The following is a 22,647-nucleotide window of genomic DNA, read 5'->3' on the forward strand; positions in this document are numbered from 1 at the left end:
AAGTTTCTGTCTGTTCCTAGCTGGATGAGACAGTTCATCATGGTTCAGTGCTGGATTTTATGAAATGCTTTCTCTGTGTCCTTTGAGAAGCTTCTGTGTTTCCCCCTTTTATTTTATTTTATTATCTTTTAACACCTTTATTGGAGTATAGTTGCTTTACAATGGTGTGTTAGTTTCTGCTTTATAACAAATAGAGACTTGTGAAGTCTCCCTGCACATACATGGAGCCTCACAGCCAGCTAGGGATGTGATGTAAGGAGAGCTGACAGCCAGCCTTTATGGAACCACTCTCTCCAGAATCATGGCTCCAATTTCTAGCTACTCCGTCCCGAATCTCAACTCTGACCTCAGTCTTGGGCTAACAGTGCTGCTGGTTTTACATTCATTCCCTACTACATTTGCTACTTTTACTCAAAATGCTGCTGGGTGAGACTTTTTGCTCTCTGCACCAAATCAAGGATGATCCCTCTGGCACTGAATTTATTGGTTTTAATAGCCAGCCTTGCCCTGGTAAAACGACAGCTGAAAGAGTGTATGGGAGCAGACTCAGGCAAGAGGACCACAGCCTTTCACTATTATTACTGATTTTATGGCAACTTTACATAAATGCTTCTCGATTTGTTGTTTGCTTTTGATCAGTTTCCATAGCCCTGAAATGTTTGTTGTGACAAATTTGCACAGTTTTATACTTATTTGGGGGGAGATAATTTACCTATATCTTCTCTCTCTCCTACCCACCTTGTTAAGATTTAACTACACAATTTATTTTGTGCCTGATGTATCACAAATCCTAGAACTGACTCATGATAAACACTCTCATCTAATTAGGAATAGAATGAAACTTCCTCAATCTGATAAAGCTATATGTGTTTTGTACTTCTACAAGTTACATCTAAGATAAATTTCCTTCCATGGGAAGAACTCAGTTTACATTTTCTTTAGTCTGGGGCGTCTATTGATAAATTTTATTAATTATTGTCTGAAAATGCCATATTTCCTTTTGAAAGATATTTTCTCTACCTACAGAATGCAAAGACACTAGATATTTTGTCTCACCTTTGAGTCTGTCATTCAATAATCTGATCTCCATTATTTCTCTTGGAAAGTCAGTCTTAAGTTGTATTACTGTTCTTTTGTTGTTAATGCTTTTTTATTTTCTGGTTACTTTCATGATTTTGTCTGTGATTTATGCACTATCGTTGTGATGTATCTCCGTGGTTCAGCGTTAATATTTATTGCATGTACTGCTTCTTGAGTGTATGCCTCAGTGTCTTGTCAGTTTGGGACCCATGATGTGGAGAGTACATATTATGTTTGAAAAACACAAAAGGAAATCCAATCATACCAGTAATTTTTTAAATTTTACTAATTTTTTAGAATAGAATAAGCTTGGAATCATGTTTAAGAATCAAAAAAGGAATAAAGAATTGTTACCAAAAAAGTGATAAGGCTAAATAGAAAGTAGTTCATAATTACTAAGATGTTGTTACTATTAACAATGCAGGAAAGGCTCTCATATTTTTTGGTGTTGCACAATTAATTGCATACATCTTTTAGCAGCCCTTAATGCTTTATTTAAATCTGTTTGCTTTAGAAATGATATTCTAATATTTCTCTGTATTGAAAACTAATGATTTTTATTTGTTGGTAAATTATAGGGATGTGCGATGTGGAAAATTACTGTGTACATATGACAAAGGAATTATAATTAATATTCCAAATGCCACTGTTTTGTATAGCAACATAGATGGAAACATCTGCGTTGGACTGGAATATGCATATGATGATAAAGACAGCGGAAACATGTGGGTAAAAGATGGAACTGTTTGTGGTCTAAATAAGGTATGTAGTCTTTTATTACCAACTAATTTCCTAATTTCAAATTTTAAATGCATATTTGGTATTTTTCTCATAACTTAAGTGCACATTTAATTTCAAAAAATAAGAAAGTAGAAAGTTTTGAAAATGAGATATTATCACTATGAATATTTCATTGGCTATTTAGTACTTTTTTCATGGAAGTCATATGTATTAACTGTTTTATTAATTATCTCATGTTACACAGGGAGTATTTTTAATGTCATGAATTATATTTTGATATACTTACTTAAAATAGCAGTTAAAGTAACATATGCCCATTTTAGTGATGAAAATAATAAAGGATTCACAGAGTAAAGGAAAAGTCAATCAAAGGCACCTAAATCTGAGATATAAGTACTCTCCATTTTCATGAACCTTCCATCAACTCTTTTTATTATTTGAAGTATAATTGATTTACAATATTGTGTTAGTTTCAGGTGTACAGCATAGTGATTCAGTATTTTTGCAGATTATATTCCATTATAGGTTATTACAAGATAATGGGTATAATTCCCTGTGCTATACAGTATATCTTTGTTGCCTATCTATTTTATATATACCACTTTGCATCTGTTAATCCCATACCCCTAATTTGTCCCTCCCCACTTTGATCTCCCCTTTGGCAACCATAGGTTTGTTTTCTATATCTGTTTCAGTTTTGCATATATATATTCCTTTGCATTCTTTTTAAGTTTCCACATATAAGTGATATCATATAGTATTTGACTTTCTCTTTGACTTATTTCACTAAGCATAATTTTCTTTAAGCCCACCCACATTACTGCAAATAACAGTATTTCATTCTTTTTTATGGCTGAGTAATATTCCATTATATAAATTTATAAATATATATATATACATATATATATTTAAAAATCACATTTTTAAATGCAGTAGTCTGTTGATGGGCACTTGAGTTGCTTCTGAGCCTTGGCTATTGTAAATAGTGCTGCTGTGAACATTGGGGAACATGTATCTTTTTGAATTAGTGTCTTTCTTTTTTCCAGATGTATACCCAGGAGTGGGATTGCTGGGTTGTATGGTAATTCTATTTTTACTTTTTTAAGGAACATCCATAGTGTTTTCCATAGTGGTTGTACCAATTTGCATTGCCAGCAAAAGTGTACAAGGGTTCCCTTTTCTCCACATTCTCCCCAATATTTGTTATTTGTAGACTTTTTGATGAGAGCCATTCAAAGAGGTGTGAGGTGATACCTCATTGTGTTTTTGATTTGCATCTCTCTAATAATTAGCGATGTTGAACATCTTTTCATGAGCCCGTGGGCCATCTTTATATCTTCTATGGAAATATGTCTATTCAGTCTACTGCCCATTTTTTAACTGTTTTGTTTTTGTTTTGATATTGTATTGAATGAGCTGTCTATATATTTTGGATATTAACATCTTGTTAGTTGCATAATTAGCAAATATTTTCTCCGATTCCATAGGTTTCTTTTTGTTTTGTTGATAGTTTCCTTTGCTGTGCAAAAGCTTTAAGTTTAATTAGATCCCATTTGTTTAGTTTTGATTTTACTTCTTTTGTCTTAGGAGACTGATCCAAGAAAATATTGCTACAATTTATGTCAAAATGTATCCCACCTATGTTCTCTTCTAAGAGTCTTATGGTTACAGGCCTTACATTTAGGTCTTTAAACCATTTTGAGTTTATTTTTGTAAATGTTGTGAGGGATTGTTCTAATCTTATTGTTTTACATGTGGCTGTCCAGTTTTCCCAGCACTACTTGTTGGTGATACTGTTTTATCTCCATTGCATATTCTTTCCTCCTTTTTCTCCTGTTTCTTTTTATAGCATGTGATTTTTTGGTTAAAAACTGGACTTTTGAAAAACAGCCATTTCTCCCACTGTTTGCAGTCTGGCTCCGTGCCAGTGTACTCCTTTTCTAATTTCTTGGGTGTGCTCTGAGCCTTGGGAGTAGCCTGAGGAGAAAGCTTGTGGTCTCTGAGATCTCTGTGAATATGCATCTTTCCTGGGTCTTTTTGTGGCTTTTCTTATTCCCCACATACATGTATGTTTTTTAATGTCTTGTTTTTCCAAATAGTCTCATGCCAGGGTTGCCTTGGAGCCTTAGATGGTCTATTGTATGTTTCCACCCATTCTCTCTGCTCCAAATGTCTACAAGTCTTAGTTTCCCTGCAGTTTTCCTGGGCAGTGTCCATCTGAGATCTGAATTAGGTGGAACAGAGACCAGTCTTCAGGCAGTTCCCAGACAGGTTACAATATTGAAAATAAGGTGTCCTCTACTCCATTCAGTTCAAGGGAGGGAATTGGAAACTCAGCTGCTGTCTCCTCCAGACCAAGACTATGGCATGCCCAAAAAGTAGTGGGACAAGGTTTGAGCAAAATACTACAAAACTTTCTAACATTTTGATTGTGGCTTTTTGTTTGTTTGTTTGGGCATTTGCTTAGCTGCAGTAGACCTCTGACGGCTTCCAGAGCTCCTATGGGTTGCTTTAGCCAGTCCTTCTCCCCCTCCCCCCCTCCTTCCCCTCCTCCTCCTTCTTCATCTTCTTCTTCTAGGATCTCTAAAGGAGAACAAGACTTGGGACTTCCTAGTGCACCATTTTGCTGATGTTGCCCTCCAGATTATTTTTTCAGGATTTGGTAAAACCTGCTTTTAATTCTGTCACTGGTGTACGGTGCATATAATCACTTAAATACTACATCCTTAGCCATTGATGACCATGGGAGGAATGCTGGCTTCAGGTTTTGGTTACTTTTGTGGAATCACATTGTTTCACATTTTCTGTGCCTAAAAATAATTTTTATTTTATCTCAAGTGCATAGTATTATTTGATATTACAAGTAAAAAGAAGTCTCAAAAAATAATATTTCTAAACTTTTGAGCTTTATGCTTAGCTTTCTTATTCCATTACTTGTACCACAACCAAGAAAGTTAGACATACCAGAGACCTTGGTGTCATTGCTCCATCTCTCTTTTCATCCTTTATATACAATCTATCACTAAACTTAGGTGGATCAAACTATTTAACTCTGTCTCAAACACAACCACTGTTTTTCATCAACACTACTACCACTCAATTTCACTCTATGGTTGTCATTTTTCTGGACTACTGTAATGTTATTCTAGTTTGTCTTTCTATATTTTCTCTTGCCTTTTACATTCTCTTTTTCAAAACCTCCTTTTATCAGCTTTCCATCTTCCAATTAAATCTCTAAACACCGCCAATTGCTTATAGGTTATAGACCAATTTTCTGATTAAGACTATAAGACACAGACAAACCCTCCATAATAACCTCTGTCACATCATGTATAGATTTTTTGTTGTGTGTGTGTTTCTATATCTTTTACTGCAATATGAGCAACATGAGTTTTGTTGTTGTTGTTCACTGCTGTGTTCTCAGGGCCAGGCACATCGTAAGACTCAAATATTTAGTTAATTAATGTTTGAATGGCTGTTCTTTGTGTAACAACTGAACTTCCCTAAATATTTCTTAACAGTTTCATAATAGATGTGATGTAGGGTCATTCTGAATACTTATTCTTTTTCTATAAGTACTTTGTCTTTCATTTCTATGCTTGATTAAGTCATGTTCAACATCAGAGTTCAATAAAAAAGTTTCACTGTCCTCATATATTAGATAAATTCTGTGTTTTTATTATTTCATAAAACTATTTTATTATAGTATTTATTACACATTTACCTTTACTGTTACTTATTTCATGTCTGTACTTCCTATCCCAGTATAAGCAGGGAAGATGTTTTTATTGTTTTATTTATTTTCAGATAATCAGTCTCATCTAGTGCTGAAAACATAATAGCACTATGAATTAATCACTTATTATTAGTATATTAATATTTATTATTAAATGAATACCTTTTATGTCAGTATAATAAGGAATCCTTTTAATTAGATGCCAAATACAGATGTTGGTACAGTTAACTTACTTTGGGATATCTCCTTTTTAGGTTTGCAAAGATAAGAAATGTGTAGATTCTTCATTCTTGAATTACGACTGTACTCCAGAAAAATGCCACAATCAAGGTGTAAGTATCAGCACTGTAAGACAAGAATAGAAATCATTGAGGCTGATATTTGGAAAGCAAATGCACAGCTAAACACACACACACACACACAGTCATATTCATAAACCATGTAAGAAAATCAGCCTTATCTGACCTAGCTATTATTTCAAAATTTTAAGTGAACACAAATAATTTTAGCTATTTATGATATTTCTCCTGTTTCAGCTATGTAATAATAAAAGGCACTGTCACTGTAACCCTACATATTTACCTCCAAATTGCCTAGCTTCACTAGAGTCATGGGAAGGTGGGAGTATTGACAGTGGCAACTTTCCACCCTCAGTACCAGGCCTACCTGGTAAGTATTGATTGATACTGATTTCAATTGAAATTATAATTAAAATAACATTTTAATGTATTAAATTTAATAAAATAAGTATTTTGTCTACCAATTTATATTTAGATTATGTTTGGACATAAAACAATACACCATATATGGCTATTTAATTTATGTTTTCCTTCCAGAGACTAATGTGTTATAACATATTAAATATATGTTATAAATAAGGTATGTCAGTGAAGGCCCAGGCACGAAAATAGAAATCACTTTAGCCTTTCATACAGAAGGAATTCAATACAAGGCATGGGGTAACACACAACGGCAGAGATAAAAGCCAATCAGAGAACAGTGAGGCAACCAGAGATTAGCAACACAGGAATCCACTACCACTTCTTAGGGCTAAAGGCACAATAAATGGAGATGTTATTACTAGAACCAGAATCTAAGCCATCTCGCATGACATGTAACTGTGGTCAGGGCTATATACTAGGGTCTAGAACACAGGTTAGAGGTACTCTCCAGCATGAGGTGAAGGTGTAGAGGATACAGGGACACAATTGCAGATGCTGGAGACAGAGAGGGTTAAATACCATGGCAATTTCTGTCTTCTTGCCCTCCAAATTTTATCCAGTGAATCCCATTAGCCAAATCTAACTAGAAGACCAAAGGTTAAGGAGCTTAGGAAATATAATTTTCGACACATTTTGGTTCAAAGTAGAGATGTATTTTAGAGCAAGCTGGCAGATCCAGTGTTGCTTAGGACTAGATTTCTTTTATATAAAAACCTATGTTTAGGGCTTCCCTGGTGGCACAGTGGTTGAGAGTCCGCCTGCCGATGCAGGGGACACGGGTTCGTGCCCTGGTCCGGGAAGATCCCACATGCTGCAGAGCAGCTGGGCCCGTGAGCCATGGCCGCTGAACCTGCGTGTCTGGAGCCTGTGCTCCGCAACAGGAGAAGCCACAACAGTGAGAGGCCCGCATACCGCAAACAAACAAACAAACAAACAAAAACCTATATTTACAGAAAATCAAAGCAAGCAGATTTTGAGCCAGACTTAGTTCGTAACATTTCCACATTCATTCCAGCATTTGAAATATAGTATTTAAGACCATGCAGTAATAGATTAAGTAAAAAACATTATAACATACTTATGTATCACCAAGCTATTTCTATGTTAGTGGGAACGGTCAGCTTATCTTCAAATTAACAGCAATTAACTGCTTCTATCCATGCACATGCATGCTGTTTCCCCAGTGAGAAGAAGACTGTTTCCTAGAATCCAGGTTGGTTTTAGTGACGTGATTGAGCAGTAAAATATACAGAAGTGAGATTCTGAGACTTCCATGGTTTTGCTGCAGATTCTGATTGGGTTTTTTAGAATACTAATGCTTCGAACTCTCATTATTGGAACACTCATTCTGTTGAAAATTATCTGCTGTATATGAAATTTGACTACATTGAGACATAAAAATAAAAATACAACCATGCAACTAAGCCCTCCCCAAATTCATGACACACAAAATTAAAAGATTAAGTTACCAAATTTAGGGATACTTTCTTGCACAATCTCTCTCTCTCTCTCTCTCTCTCTCTCTCTCCCTACACACACACACACACACAATTTGGTACCAGATGGTGCATTTATATTTATATAACAAGAATCTAAAACATGTGCCATTAGCTTTGGAATTGGGTGGTGCATGGAAGGTAGAACAGGAAACTGCTGATGACTACTGATATATGTTGACATTGTCTCAAGAAGACTGTTGGTGAGCAATTCAAAGACAGCTTAAAAACATGTTATTAGAAGTTGGAGAAATGAGGACATTTATTATGAAGTAGTGAATTGTGTGGCATCCTTGCTGCCTGTGGTAATGTGGAAAGTAGAATTCATGGTTCTGGTCAGCAAGATTTCCAAGTTGGGTGACTTAAGTTACCTATAATAAAATATAAGATGATAGTAATTATTAATAAAGGAACAGTTCAGTTTTCAAGTAAAATGTCTATTTTACTTGAAAAGAGCTAGAATTTATTTGGTTTGAAAATAAAATTAATTTTTATTCCTGAATTCTTCCAGCAAAACATTCTTAAAGTGAGAAATGGCTAACAGCTAAATTTGAGATACTGAGCAATAAAATTTGATCTCAGATAAAAATTGTCAAGCGTATGTAAACCCCTCTGTTAAGACCTCAGGAAAACTTAAAGTGATGCCTCTTAGACACCTTCATCTATCAATATACAAAAAGCCTTCTAAGTATTGTACTGGACTGCCTCTTAAAAACTCTTAAACAGTAAGGCTACTATGAATGTTAAATAGGTTATTTTATAGCAGCCTCACCAGAGTCCAATATAGACAGATTTATGTTAAAAAGATTTGTGGGTGTGGTTTCATTTAATGGGGTGTATTTTTTATTTAATACACAAGAAATCCATACATTTTTAAGGAATTACCTCAGTCAGACTGAAAACGGTCAAGATAATACATATGTTCTTCAAGTCCTAATCAATTATGGGTAAAAGTAGACTGATAGAGCTACTCTAATGTAAAAAGTGTTATAAGGGCTACTCCTTATGGAAAAGGAATTATAAATCATAGGGTATAACCAAGAAATCAGAAGCCCAAACTTCATGATGTGTGCATTTGTGATTTTTGAAAATCACCACCAACAAAAATAACAGCAACAAGAAATACAGATGTATTTGGTTTCACAGGTTAATTCTGGCAAGTTTTTGCAAGGAAGAAATACCATTTTAAAAAGTAGCAGTGAAGTGACTCCTGTCACCTCGCTGTATGAGGAAAACATATCCCTGATGCCAAATCCAGAAAGAAAGTTAACAAAGAAAAAATTACAGAACAATATACTTCATAAACATAAATGTAAGCATTCATTTGAAAGTCAATCAGTGCAATTCACCAAATTAAGAATTTTTTAAGTGTATATCATTTTCTCTTTTGATGCATAAAAGTCATTTGACAAAATTCAACACGTATTTATGAATTTTTTAAAGGCAACAAACTACCAACAGAAGCAAACTTCATCAATATGATAAAAAGCATCAACAAAAAAATTTTAGCCAATATATCTTATGATAAAATACATTGTTTTTTCCAAAATTTGAGAGCAAGGCAATGAAGTCTGCTCTCACCATGTCAATATTTTACCCTAAGTCATAGCCAGTGCAATAAGTAAAGAACAAAAAATCAGGAGCATGAAGATTAGAAAGGATGAAATTAGACTGAACATGATATGATTAATTACATCAAAAATCCTAAGGACTCTACAAAAATACTTCTAGAAGTAATAAAAACCTTTCGAAAGGTCAAAGGAAATGTTTAAAAGTGGATAGTATTGCTATATACTAGCAGCAGTAAATGAAAAGCAACTTAAAATCAGTACCATCTACAATACTATCAAAATATAAAATATTAGGAATAAGTTTAACAAAAGATGTGCAAGACTGAAACTAAAACAAAAATGCAGATAGATGCTAAACATACAAGTAAATGGAGAAATATGCCATGCTCACCTATTGGAAAGTTTATTATGGCCAAGATGTCAATTCTCACCAAATTAAATCTATAGATAAAAATAACCAATCATAAAAGCATGCAACATTTTAGGTGTCAACAATTTGATTCTAAAATACACACAAAAGTGCTTAGAATAGCGAAAGAGCTCTGAAAAAGTACAACAAAGAAGGACAACTTAGTCTATTTGCCTTATATTAAATTTAGAATAATATAGATTTAGTATATAGTTACAGTAATCAAGAAAAGTACAAAGATAGTTCAACGGGAAAGGAAAGTGAGTTCAAAACATTGTATTCTAACAACTGGATATCCACATAAGGCCAAATGAATCTCAAAATTACAACTTACTTCACAATTCATGTGTGATAGACGATAAATCTAAATGTAGAAGCTAAAACTATTCTTGAAAGAAACACAGGAAATGTCTACATGACCTTGAGCTAAGCAATTAATTTCTTAGATGAAACATGAAAATAAATACCAATGCAATAAAAGAAAAGAATTTGGACTTCATTGAAATGCTATTACATATGCAATATTTCTTACAAAAAAAAATTGAGTATTGAGGGAAAATTCAGTTCTTCCTGGGATCACACTATAATCCCTTTCGTCTGTATTATGAGACAGATCTGAAAAGAGACTACATGGAATAGAAGGTTCTTAATAAACAAGCAAGGAATATAGGACTATTATGTAAGAGAAGAGTCTAACTTTGAGCACTTATGATGTCAACTTATCCACTTCATATAAAATATGTTAATTATAAAATTATTAAATGTTTAAACATTTTATTCTAATAGTCATATTAAAATGCAGAAATGGTTTTGCTATATTCCTGGTAATTGCTTTCAAATCACTGGTGTTTTCTCTCCTAGACAGGCGCTATATTGAGAATGTTTACTATTCCACACCTACGAGATGGCCATTTTTCTTACTCATTCCTCTTTTCATTATTCTCTGTGTACTGATTGCTACACTGGTAAAAGTTTATTTCCAAAATGAAAATTGGAGAACTGAGGACTATACAAGCGATGAGTATATTAATTTCATATTTAAGATTCATTACTTTTGTAATTAGTTGGCCTACATAGTAACTTATCAATAAATAACATTATGGTGATATAACTAGTAATAATTCCGATTATATATTTATCTTTATATGGAAATTTAATATGTAATATATTAATGATCAATATAATGAATAATAAATTTCTTTAATCTTAAAATAACTTGGACTGTGTTAAGGGTAAATTTAAGTAGAAATGATTTCTAGTTAGTGTTTATCTACCTCCTTTTACTATTTGATCTTAATTATTAAATATGTATTAAATATTATTACTTTTTAATATTTATATATTTCAAAGAATTTTGCATACACTATTTTATTAAAACATAGCATGGAAATTTAGGAGAGTAGTTAAGCTTTAAGGCACTTAAATAAATTGAGAGGCAGGCAGAGTTGGAAAAGGTTAGAAATTAATATATAATAGTAAAACTGAAAAATCTAGATATAGCCATGGCTAATCTACAGAAAAAACTTTTTTAAATTAAATAACCTTATAAATATCTGAAAATATGCTTCAAGAATAAAATAAATATTAAAATTGGTTTATTTCCTTTCATGGAAATCGCTATAAAATAATTTCTGCCTTTGAGTTTTACATCTATGACCTCCATCTTAATTAAAATGAAATGAATTTTATTCAAATATTTAAAGAATTTTATTGAAGTATTTGAAGTTGATAAGATAATACTAATTAAAAGAGAATATATTTCACAGAAATATTTTGAAAAGTTTATGTAAAATTGCTGAAGTAATATGTAACACATAAAATAGTCACATAATTCAGATAATATATAAACATATTAAAGGAATTTTCTTATATTAGATGACTTTATTGTGGAAAAACTGGGCAGAATATGAATGGTAAAAAAAAGTGTAAAACTATTTAGCTAATAATGTCATGATATAAATATGATCTGAGCTCATTTCCAGATAAACTTATATTACTTTGCTTTTTCCCATATTAGTCTTTCTTACCAGTTAAGAGGTGCTCTCGGTGGTAAGATATTCTTAAGTAGTGACTGCTCCCAGATCTCAGATAGGGATTCAAAACTATTTCAATACTGATAAATGGTACAGAGTTTTGTAGAACCATCTTTGAGGAAAATACAATTTTAAATGATTATTTTTATTTTTAAATACATAGGCAAGTGGAAAGTGAGAGCGAGACCAAAGACTAGCCTGGAAAACAAAGAATCCATGGTATCACAGTAAGTATCAACTATTTTAGGATGAGAGGAAGAAACAGACAAACAGAAAATTCAATGTATTAGATAGATAGAAATAATATAAATGTATATTAAGTGAAGATGGTAATATAGCTGCATATAATAAAAATCAAATTGAGGCTATATCATAGACATGGTAAATCTGTCACCTAAAATATGTCTTAGAGTGCTATCTTTTCTTTTTTTCTAATAATGCTTAATTCTTTAGCATTTGTGTATTCAAAATGTTGGTTACAAATAAATTATTGATACAGGATAGAACTCTACTTCAAAATAAGTGTACCCTCATGCCATTTGTTGAATTAATCATCATTTTTAACTTGATTGATCATACAGGTGACTTTTCCCCCTTTATTTATTCTACCAGAGTAATTATCTCTGATGGACAGGAAAAATGGAAAAGAAAACGTACATGCCTTGCCTAATTACCTGGGATTCAAAACCTGTGCATTATGTCTTTCATCTGTCAAGAAAAGATAAAAGTTTTCATATATAACATAATACCACAAATAATTTATTTGCAAGGAATGCATGTTTATGAGTTTTTGTATTACATATTTCTTATTTTTAAAGTTACCTCATATTAATTCTGTTAGTAAGCATTAACTCTGTTAATGAGTAGGCATGAGGTAAGGAAAGTGTATAATACATGCAATACCATGATTAAAGGCCACTGTTATATTTTAAGCCGCAATGGTGTGTGGTTGTGTTATAGTCTCATGGTCCATAACCAATCAAAAGACAACAATAAAAATTAAAAAAAAAAGATTTGGAAAAAAATTTCAACTATACGCTGCTTATAAAAGACAATTTCAGGGCTTCCCTGGAGGTGCAGTGGTTGAGAGTCCGCCTGCCGATGCAGGGGACACGGGTTCGTGCCCCGGTCCGGGAAGATCCCACATGCCGCGGAGCGGCTGGGCCCGTGAGCCATGGCCGCTGAGCCTGCGTGTCCGGAGCCTGTGCTCCGCAACGGGAGAGGCCACAACAGTGAGAGGCCCACATACCACAAAAAAAAAAAAAGACAATTTCAGTTATATAAAGGTTCAAAGTAAAAGACAGATATACCATGGAACTTTAAACTAAAGAAAGCTTGGTAGACTTTAACACAAAAAGCATTAGTAGATATAAAGAAGAACATATCATAGTGCAAAAGGTAAATCTAAGAAGAAGCTACAATAATATAAATGTGTGAGTCAGGGTTCTCCAGAGAAACAGAAGCAATAGGAGTTATATAGATAGATGGGGGGTGGGAGGGATGAGGAAATTTATTAAAGGAGTTGGCTCACATGGTTCTGGAGGCAAAGAAGTCCCAAGATCTGCCATCTGCAAGCTGGAGAGCCGGGAAACGACTGGTAGCGTCATTCAGTGTGAGTCTGAAGGCCTGAGAAATGCAGGGCCAATGATGTAAGTCCCAATCTGAGTCCAAAACCCTGAGGACCAGGAGTGCCAGTGGGTGTCCCAGGATAGGAGAAAGCAAATTGACCTTCCTCTACATTTTTGTTCTGCTCAAGCCCTCAAAAGACTGAATGATGCCCACTCCAATTGGTAAGGGTAGTCTCTCCTTCACTCAGTCTAATGATTCAAATACTAATCTCTTCCCAAGACACACAGACACACCCAGAAATCATGTTTTATCAGACATTTGGACATCCCGAAGTTGACACATGAAATTAACCATGACAAGTCTCCCCCTTGTCAACTTCGCACCCATATGCATCTCCTTAAGCCATACTTAATCTCCAAATAAAGGTCATAACTCTGCCTAAAGTGATATAACTGTCCTGCATACAACCAAAGGTGCCCTAATTCCTTTCCAGAAGAGGAGATAAAGCCCCTGCGTGATGTTTACTCTCCTCCTGATATTTTATAACTTAAATACTACGATGTAAAATTTAAAATATTTATACAAAGTCGATACATGATAAAGGAATGAGAGGAAAGAAAGCAAAGATATTTGCTCAATATGTTTATATACAGACAAATGTATTCATAACAAAATAATTGTGAAATCACAGTCTGCATTTCTGTAACTAGTCACATGGTTGTAGCTGGTATTTATAACTACCTTCTTCTATTCTCCACTCTGCATTCCCTTTGACTTCATCAAGCACCTGAGCTGCTTTGCTGACCCAAACCTTCATTTCTGAAAGGTCTGCACCATTAGTAATCCTTTCTGGATGGAGTTGTAGTTCTTCATTGACCTTAATTACAGAGCATGGTAATATGAGGAGACATTCCACAGGATTGCCTGTATTTCATACATACTCTTCCTTACCTCTGTTGTTGAGTAGTCCAGTTCCCTTTGGTAGTCAAGATCACTAACCACAGCCAATACCTTACCTCCCTTGTTTTCCTATTGATTCAGAGGTATGAGGAACTGAAGTAACCATGCAGCAGTCTTAATTCCAATTAAAGATATCACTGTTGTGTTTCCTGGCGAAAGCATTCTTCCCTCTGGGACTAAGACCTCTAGGCCAACAGAACTTAAAGTTGGGAAACAGGAAGCAAAAATTTTGCTAGTGGGTCACTTGGGGTAATAGTGAGTGGTGCCACTCCTCTTTCCACCCTTCAATTCCTGGACCCATGAATCCTGGTTACTGGAGAAACAGCATCATATATTGGACAGTCTTCTGGAGAACCTTGCCCCAGCCCTGAAAAACACTGCCACCTAGCCAGCACTGTAATAGAGTGCTCAAAAGGCCATGCCACCATTCTATCAGGCCAGCAGCTTCAGGATGGTGGGGAACGAGTGAATCCATGAGCCCAGGGCCACTGCTGCAATTCTTTTGCTGTGAATTTAGTTCCTTGATCAGAAGCAATGCTGCATAGAATACTGTGATGGTGGGTAAGTCATTCTGTCAATCAATGGATGGCAGTTTTGGCAGAAGCATTACATATAGGGAAGGTAAACCTGAACCCAGAGTGTCTATTCCAATAAGGAAAAAATACTGTCCCTTCCTTGATGGTAATCAGCCCACCACCAGGTAGGTGACTGATCATCCTGAGAACGGTGCTGTATCCTGGGCTCCGTGTTGGCCTCTGCTGCTGGAAGATTAGGCACTCAGCAGTGGTGCTGCCAGGTTGCTAAGCCCATCCTGCCACCACGATCACTTTATTCACTAGCCCATTTGACGATAAAGGCATGGCTAGGAAATAGGCTGACTAGTATCCACAAAATGGGTCATCGTTTCCACCTGATTATTAAAATTGTCCTCTGTTGAGATCACCCTTAGTGAACATTCACATGGGACACAAACGTCTTCATGTTTCTTGCCCATTCAGAGAGGTCTAGCCACATACTTCCTCCCCAAATAATTTTGTCATCAGTTTTCCATTTATGTTCCTTCCAAGTCCCTGATCACCCAGCCAAACCACTGGCTACAGCCCAGAATTGGTATATAATCACACGTCTGGCTATTTCTCCTCCCAAGCAAATTGCACAACCAGGTACACTGCCTGAAGTTCTGCCCTTTTAATAGGATTTCCTTTCACCACTATCCTTCAAGGATGTCCAAGAGAGGGGCTGTAGTGCTACTGCTCTCCACTTCCAAGTGATGCCTGCACACCAGGCAGAATCATCTGTCAACTGATTATAGGGAACTCCTTATGAGCCCATAAATGCAAGCTGAGAGAAGGCACTGTGGTGGTAGTTGGGACTATAGGCATTTATTCCACTTCTTCTTGTAACTTACCTGTGCCTCAGGGCCTGCTTGGGCCTGATCACAGTTACCATTTCCATTTGATGATGGAATGTTTCTGTGCAGCCCGATTTTATGACTTGGTGGTGAGAAAACATAGTTTATGATCAACAGCTGAGGCCGCAGTATAATTTGGTGGCTTATGGTCAAGTGTTCAGTCTCTACTAAGGCTCTACCAGTAGCTGACCAAAAGTTGTTTTTGAAAAGGAAAATAGTTCTCTTTAGATTATGTCAGGGCCTTTCTCTATAGTCCTAATGGCCTGCACCACGATACACATATGGGGCCTGCCAGAGGCTCCAAACAGCACCCCTATCTGCCACTTCCCACTTCAAGTACCATTGGATCTGCTGGCTTATGTGGCCCAAGTGGAAGAGCAGCTTGCACTGCAGCCTGGGCCTGTTGCAGAGCCTTCCCCTGCTCTGGGCCCCATACAAAACTAGCAGCTTTATGGGTCACTTGGCAAATGGGTTGAAGAAACACACTCAAATGCGGAATATGCTGTCTCCAAAATTCAAAGAAGCCCATTAGGCACTGCACCTCTTTCTTGGCTATAGGACTGTCCAGAATCAAAAATTTACCTTTCACCTTAGAAAAGAGTATCTCAACAAGCCCCACACCACTGATCTCCTAGAAATTTCACTAGAAATCGAGATAGATGGCCCCAAAATTTTAGTCAGATTTATTTCCCACCTTCTGACAGCAAATGTCTTAATGGTAAGTCTAGAGTAGTTGCTACTTCTCACTCACTAGGTCCAATCAGCAGCATGTTATCAATGTAATGGACCAGTATGATATCTTGTGAAAGGGAAAGGTGATGAAGATCTATATTATGACATAGGGCTAGAGAGTTGATAGACCCCGGTAGGTAGGACAGTGAAGGTGTATTGCTGACTTTGCCTGCTGACAAAAATTGCTGCATACCAGGGACCAGAGGACGTGCTAATCTGCTCAAGCGATGAAACCACAACTGGTATGGCAGATGCAATTGGAGTCAGCCCCTGGTTAAGCTTAATGTAATCCATGCTTATTCTCCAAAATCCATCTGTCTTCTCTGCAGGCTAAATAGGAGAGTTGAATGAGTATGTGGTGGGAACCACCACCTGTACATCTTTCAAGTCCTTGATGGTGACAGTAACCTCTGAATCTCTTTCTCTAAATTAAATCAGAGGAGGTTGGACATTTACAATTTGCTCATCGTGGCTATTTTTGGTCTATGTTTTGGCCAACGAACAAACTGTTAGAGCACTTTTAACTCCTAAGCTGCAGCATTAAATGCAGAATCTCTTCTTAGTGAGCCTATGTCAATACATTTGGCTTGATGCAAGTTTATGTTCCTTCCACTGTTATCCCACACCCTTAATATCCCTTCCCACAGAGCTTCTCTCGATGTCTGCTTATATAAATCAGAGAACTCAATTAGTTCTTTTGGAGTGTAGTTCACCTCACCTTCAGGAATCTGCTTAGACTGAGTCTAGTTATAGGTCTAGAAGCAAAGATGGATGGTGGGGGTCAGTCCTGAGGAGAATCAGCAGTGTCTTGAGTCCAAGACCATTTCCTCAAGGTTAATTCCCTCAAATTGAGGTGGAAAGGCTGAAACCACTGTGGGTGGAGACAGCACTGTGGGTGAGAAGGTCAATTCCACTGGAGTTGGGGAGAATACTTTTGCTGAGGCTGGGAGGCCTCTTCCACAATGAGGACTCATCAGGATTTAGGGGCTCAGTGTCCCTGGCTTCAACAGCATATTCCAACACATCTCCATCCCACCTTATAGGGTCTCATTCTTTCCCAATGAATGCCCTCACTTTGACAACAGACACCCTGTGAGGCCAGGAGGTCAACTTGCATTATAAATCAGCCAGGACGAAGTTCTCCATTTAATTTTCAGCAATTTCAGCCCTGGGGCTATAGGAGATAAGTCCTTTCTTCAGGGCACACCTGGAAGCCTTTAGGTCATTTACGCAACACTTGACCTGGGAATTCAGGTCTCTGAACTTATCTTTTCCTTTCCCTATGTTGTCCAGCAACATTAGGAGAAATCAACCAATGTCATTATATTCCTTCATTTTCCAAAAATGTTCAAAAATATCATATAGAGTCACGTGGCTCCTTTCTTCCTATAAGTGGTTGATTAGAAGTATCCAAAGCAGATATTTTGCATATCTCTGTAAACAGCAACTTTTTTCTTTTAGTCTTTATTGAATTTCTTACAATATTGCTTCTGTTTTGGATTTTTGGCCACGAGGCATGTGGGATCTTAGCTCCCTGACCAGGGACTGAATGCACACCCCTTCATTGGAAGACAAAGTCTTAACCACTGGACCACCAGGGAAGTTCCTGAGTCAACAGCATCTTAAAACTTAATCAGATTACAAAGCCAGTTCCAGGAATCCCAAAACCAATTCAGAAAACTCATCCTTTAAGTCCCCAAATCTGTATCAGTCAGGGTTCTCCAGAGAAACAGAACAGGAGATTTTATATATATATATAGAGAGAGAGAGAGAGAGAGAGGGGGGGGGGGAGGGAGAGAGAGAGAGAGAGAGAGAGAGACATGAGATTATAGACATTGGCTCATGTGGTTATGGAGGCCAAGAAATCCCATGATCTGCCATCTACAAACTGGAGAACCAGGAAAGCTGATGATGAATTCCGCCCAAGTCTGAAAGTCTAGAATGGGAATGGGGGTAGTGACAGTATAAGTCCCAGTCTGAAAAGCAGGAGTGCCAATGTCTGAAAGCAGGAGAAAATAGAAGTCTCAAATCAAGCACAGAGCAAATTCACTCTTCCTCTGTCCTTTTATTCTATTCAGGAGCTCAGTGGATTAGATGCTGCCCACCAGCATCTTTGAGAGTGGTCTTTACTCAGTCTTCTGACTCAGATGCTAACCTCTTCCAGAGACTCCCTCACAGAAACATTCAGAAATAATGTTTTAATCAGCTATCTGGGCATCCCTTAGCCCAGTTAAGGTGACACATAAAATTAAAAGTCACAAAAATTATAATATTTTATAAATCTTAGTATAACTTCAGTACACAAAAGGAAATTATTATCAGAAAAAAATTAGAAAAATCAACAAATATGTGAGGGATTTGAAAAATATGATGAAAACACATGACCTACCTCATATAGAGAACAGTATACCCAACCTCTGCAAAATACACATTTTAAATATGTATAAAAGTTTTAATGATATATACCACATGCTTAGGTATAAAATAACTCTTAACCAATTTCTCATGACTGAAATATTTCAGATTATGTTCTCTAACGAAAGTTAATTTAAGACAAATATATTATAAATATATAAAAATCCCCAAATATTTGATGTAATACTTTTCTAATTAATCCATGGATCAAAGAGGAAAATTCAATGAAAATTAAAATATTCTTTGGTACATACTATAAAAATACTAAAGTAAAATCCATGACATAGGTAGGTCTTGCTTAGCGGGAATCTAAGCCATCTGAAAACTGCTGACACAAATAATCAATAATGAATCTATAATAAGGAATAGAGGGGGAAAGGGGTGGGGTGGGAGGAATTGGGAGACTGGGACTGACACACATACATTGATACTATGTATAAAATAGACAACTGATGGGAACATACTGTATAGTACAGGGAATTCTACCTAATGCACTGTGGTAATCTAAATGGGAGGGAAGTCCAAAAGGGAGGGGATATCTGTATGTGTATGGCTGATTCATTTTGTTGTGCGGTGGAGGCTAACACAACATTGTAAAGCAACCATACTCCAGTAAAAATTAATAATTTAAAAAAAAGGAATCTGAATACACTAAAGTGGGTACACAGCTTTCAAAGAGGAGAAGCAGTAACAAGAGAAACACTGGATTCAACTCCTAGCTGAGTAAATGCCACTGGGACAAGTCACAGGCTAGCTGAAGTTTAGAAGCTCTGCAAGGAAGGAGGAAGGTTAAGACTTCCGGGGGTGGGGAGGAGATTCAGGTCAACCTAAAGAGCAGAAAGGAAAAGGGATGCTCTCTACCCTGGGGTCATGAGGCACAACTGGCAGGCCCTCAGGGCTTTATGGGGTGAGGGTCTTTGGCTGCTTTTACCTGATTCAGAGCCTTTTCTGGATTCAAGTTAGAGTAGATAGGTTGGAAGTTGGAACTGAAAATACAGAGAAAACACCAGACATAATTCAGGTGATTCAGGGGCAGATGATTTATTATTTCATAATTTAACCCTCAGCAGTGACAACAGAGGCGAGCGAGAAATATGTTTTTTCCTTCTTGGTTTAGGCCAGTTTCTGGTGATTTATTTGGTACCATCCTCTCTTCAGGCCAAGATTGTTAGAGACTGTTACTGTGAGGGAAAACAAGACAAAGCACACCACAAAATACCAGTTATTTATTATTTTTTTTGGAGCCCACATATTTCTAACACAAGAATTTATTTAAAAGGCATGGAAAACTGAAGAGCAAGGATGAAGAAAATAAAAATTGATTCCAGAAAAAAAAAATCATCTGTTACCTTCAACTGCAAATATTCTTAGTCTTCTACTAGAGTGGCTTCCTAAAATATCCTAAGTGTTTATCTATTTTTGGTAACTAGGTCAATAAAGCAAAGTGCCTTTAAATTTCCATTCTAAGTATATAAACGGATTTTAGTTTAGAATAAAAACGAAAAATTGTGATGTTTCTAAGTACAATCACATTTTATAAAAGATAAAACACCAACATATACACCATATATACATCTATATATATTGAAATATTTTAAAATGATCATCCTAGGTGCTAAGATTAATGATGATAATTTTTTTATTCTTTTGAATATTTTTAAATGAACGTTTATTACTTGTACTGCTATAATAAGAAACAGAATGATTCACCTACTCACAAGCACGTGCAATTTATTGAATAAATCAAGAGAGGAGAGTCAAGGCAAGATTTGGGTATCCCAAGCTCTCCGGACTAAAAAGAATCTTATTGTCATTAAAATCGAAAATAATCCATCAGAATTATGAATGATGAAAACAGTTAAGCATAAAATAGAGTCAAATGTTTGTTGTAAACCTCAGCACAAAACTGAAAATGATAAAGTGTTTTTGGAACCAAGAAAATAATGTTTAAAAAACAGGAATTTATTAACATTAGGCTAGGTCTAAACTCCCAACTTACATAACAAAAAAAATCAGTGGAGCGAGAGAGATGGGAAAAGGTAAACGTACACTAAGCATCCCTCATACTAAAGGAAGTCTCAAAAATGCCTCTAATCCCTTACTTTTATATTACATATTTTTCTTTCTATTACATACTCATTTAAGAAACAGCTTAGTACTAAGTGACACAGTGGAAAATAAAGAAAATTCAATACAATAGTGAAAAAGTAAAATTTAAGATAAACTAGAAAGCACATCACTCAAATGTACAAATGACTAAAAATAACTTATGAAGGTTACAACCTGACACAAATGGATTGATGGTCATCATTACAATCAGGCAATTTGGCAGTAGATATCAACAAGCAAGAGTGTAAATATTATATTTATGCTTTGATCAAGCTCTCTTCTAGGGATTTACCCTGAGGCTATAATTTATATAGCCTTTAGTTTATTATTTAGACTATTATAATTTATATAATAATATAAGGATGTTTATTACAGGGTGTTCATAATACAGAAAAACTGGAAGTAGTTTACATATTCATAATAATGGATTTTTTAAATGTTATTTTTCTTTTTTTTTTTTTTTGCGCGGTACGCGGGCCTCTCACTGTTGTGGCCTCTCCCGTTGCGGAGCACAGGCTCTGGACGCGCAGGCTCAGCGGCCATGGCTCACGAGCCCAGCCGCTCCGTGGCATGTGGGATCTTCCCAGACCAGGGCACGAACCCGTGTCCCCTGCATCGGCAGGCGGACTCTCAACCACTGCGCCACCAGGGAAGCCCTATGTTTATTCTTTAGAAAAAATTTTCAAGAATATATACATCTATATTGTTAATGGAACTTTTCTTTGGGTATTGTGATTATGAGAAATTTATCTTTAATTCATATACCTACCAAGGTATTTTATATATTTTAATAAATACTTGATAATCATTAAAAATCAGAAAGATGCTTTCTGAAAATAAAAAGATCTAAATTTTAACTAATTGTTAGTTCTAAAGTTTACCTGGTTATCCCTACTTTCCTTTCATATGAATTTCAGAACCTTTTTCTCAATTTTTCCTACCCTTTTATATAAAAAATAGTGAATTTATGTTAAATATACAGAAGCTTACCTATATACAGATTATTGATATTTGAAAAGAAAAGAATAAGATTTAAAGTTAAAAGTATAAAAACAGAAGTAAAGACAAGCAGATTCAAATTAAATGGAAAAGGAAAAAAATATTTTAGGTAATTAGACTCAAAATTTATGGAAAATCTCCTTTGCAAAATTCTAGGAAATAAAAGTTTAGTTATAATATAAAGTAAATATAAAATGTAAGCATGATAGTTTTAAAAATGAAAATTGTAAACAACTGAAACCTGATAACTTTAGAAGATGCTAAACTGCTGAACTGTAATAAAAGTATTAAAGTGATAAAATATATGCTCCTGCCTGCAGTGTGTGAGAGTCCTTGTTGCTTGATATTCTAACCAACACTTGAGGTTGCCTGTTCTTTTAATTTTAGCCACTCTTATAGGTGTGTAGGGGACACTCGTTTTTATTTTAATTTGTCTCTTTCTGATGATTAGTGATGTTGAGCAATTTTTCATGTTTTGAGCTCCTTTGATATCATCTTTTGTGAAGCGTCTTTTCAAATATTTTGCCTATTAGGCTTTCCCGTGTTTTGTTACTGGTTTACAGGGATTCTGTATATATTCTGAGTATGAGTTCTTTATTGGAAATATGTATTACAGACATCTTCTCCCACATTGTGGCTTCCCTTTTCCCTTTCATAAGGGTGT

General features: G+C 35.7%; 2 protein-coding genes across 5 annotated transcripts in view; one reads left to right on the top strand and one right to left on the bottom strand.

The window, feature by feature from the left end:
- Positions 1 to 22,647, top strand: part of ADAM2 (ADAM metallopeptidase domain 2) — a 100,025-nt gene that overhangs the window by 67,459 nt on the left and 9,919 nt on the right. The window contains exons 16-20 of the mRNA XM_033415023.2: positions 1,659 to 1,842; positions 5,812 to 5,889; positions 6,094 to 6,226; positions 10,617 to 10,776; positions 11,952 to 12,015. Of these exons, the coding sequence (XP_033270914.1) occupies positions 1,659 to 1,842; positions 5,812 to 5,889; positions 6,094 to 6,226; positions 10,617 to 10,776; positions 11,952 to 11,985 (589 nt within the window). The 3' untranslated portion in view covers positions 11,986 to 12,015. The remainder of the gene's footprint in view (positions 1 to 1,658; positions 1,843 to 5,811; positions 5,890 to 6,093; positions 6,227 to 10,616; positions 10,777 to 11,951; positions 12,016 to 22,647) is intronic.
- The window catches only part of LOC101284300 (disintegrin and metalloproteinase domain-containing protein 5-like), a 207,613-nt gene that overhangs the window by 57,162 nt on the left and 127,804 nt on the right, over positions 1 to 22,647 (bottom strand). For 2 of the 4 annotated variants that reach the window (XM_033415020.2, XM_012538678.3), the window contains one exon: positions 19,901 to 20,056. Coding sequence is in view for 2 of the 4 variants with exons in the window: in XM_012538678.3 (XP_012394132.1) it covers positions 20,044 to 20,056 (13 nt within the window). In the remaining 2 variants the exon portion in view is untranslated. Of the gene's footprint in view, positions 1 to 5,790; positions 5,903 to 9,737; positions 9,788 to 12,462; positions 12,497 to 13,319; positions 13,415 to 14,098; positions 14,501 to 19,806; positions 19,862 to 19,900; positions 20,057 to 22,647 lie in introns of those variants that run through there. The other 2 variants (XM_033415017.2, XM_049704185.1) reach the window with 2 other exon arrangements.

Source organism: Orcinus orca, chromosome 21, assembly GCF_937001465.1.
Source record: "Orcinus orca chromosome 21, mOrcOrc1.1, whole genome shotgun sequence".
Classification (NCBI taxonomy): Eukaryota; Metazoa; Chordata; class Mammalia; order Artiodactyla; family Delphinidae; genus Orcinus; species Orcinus orca.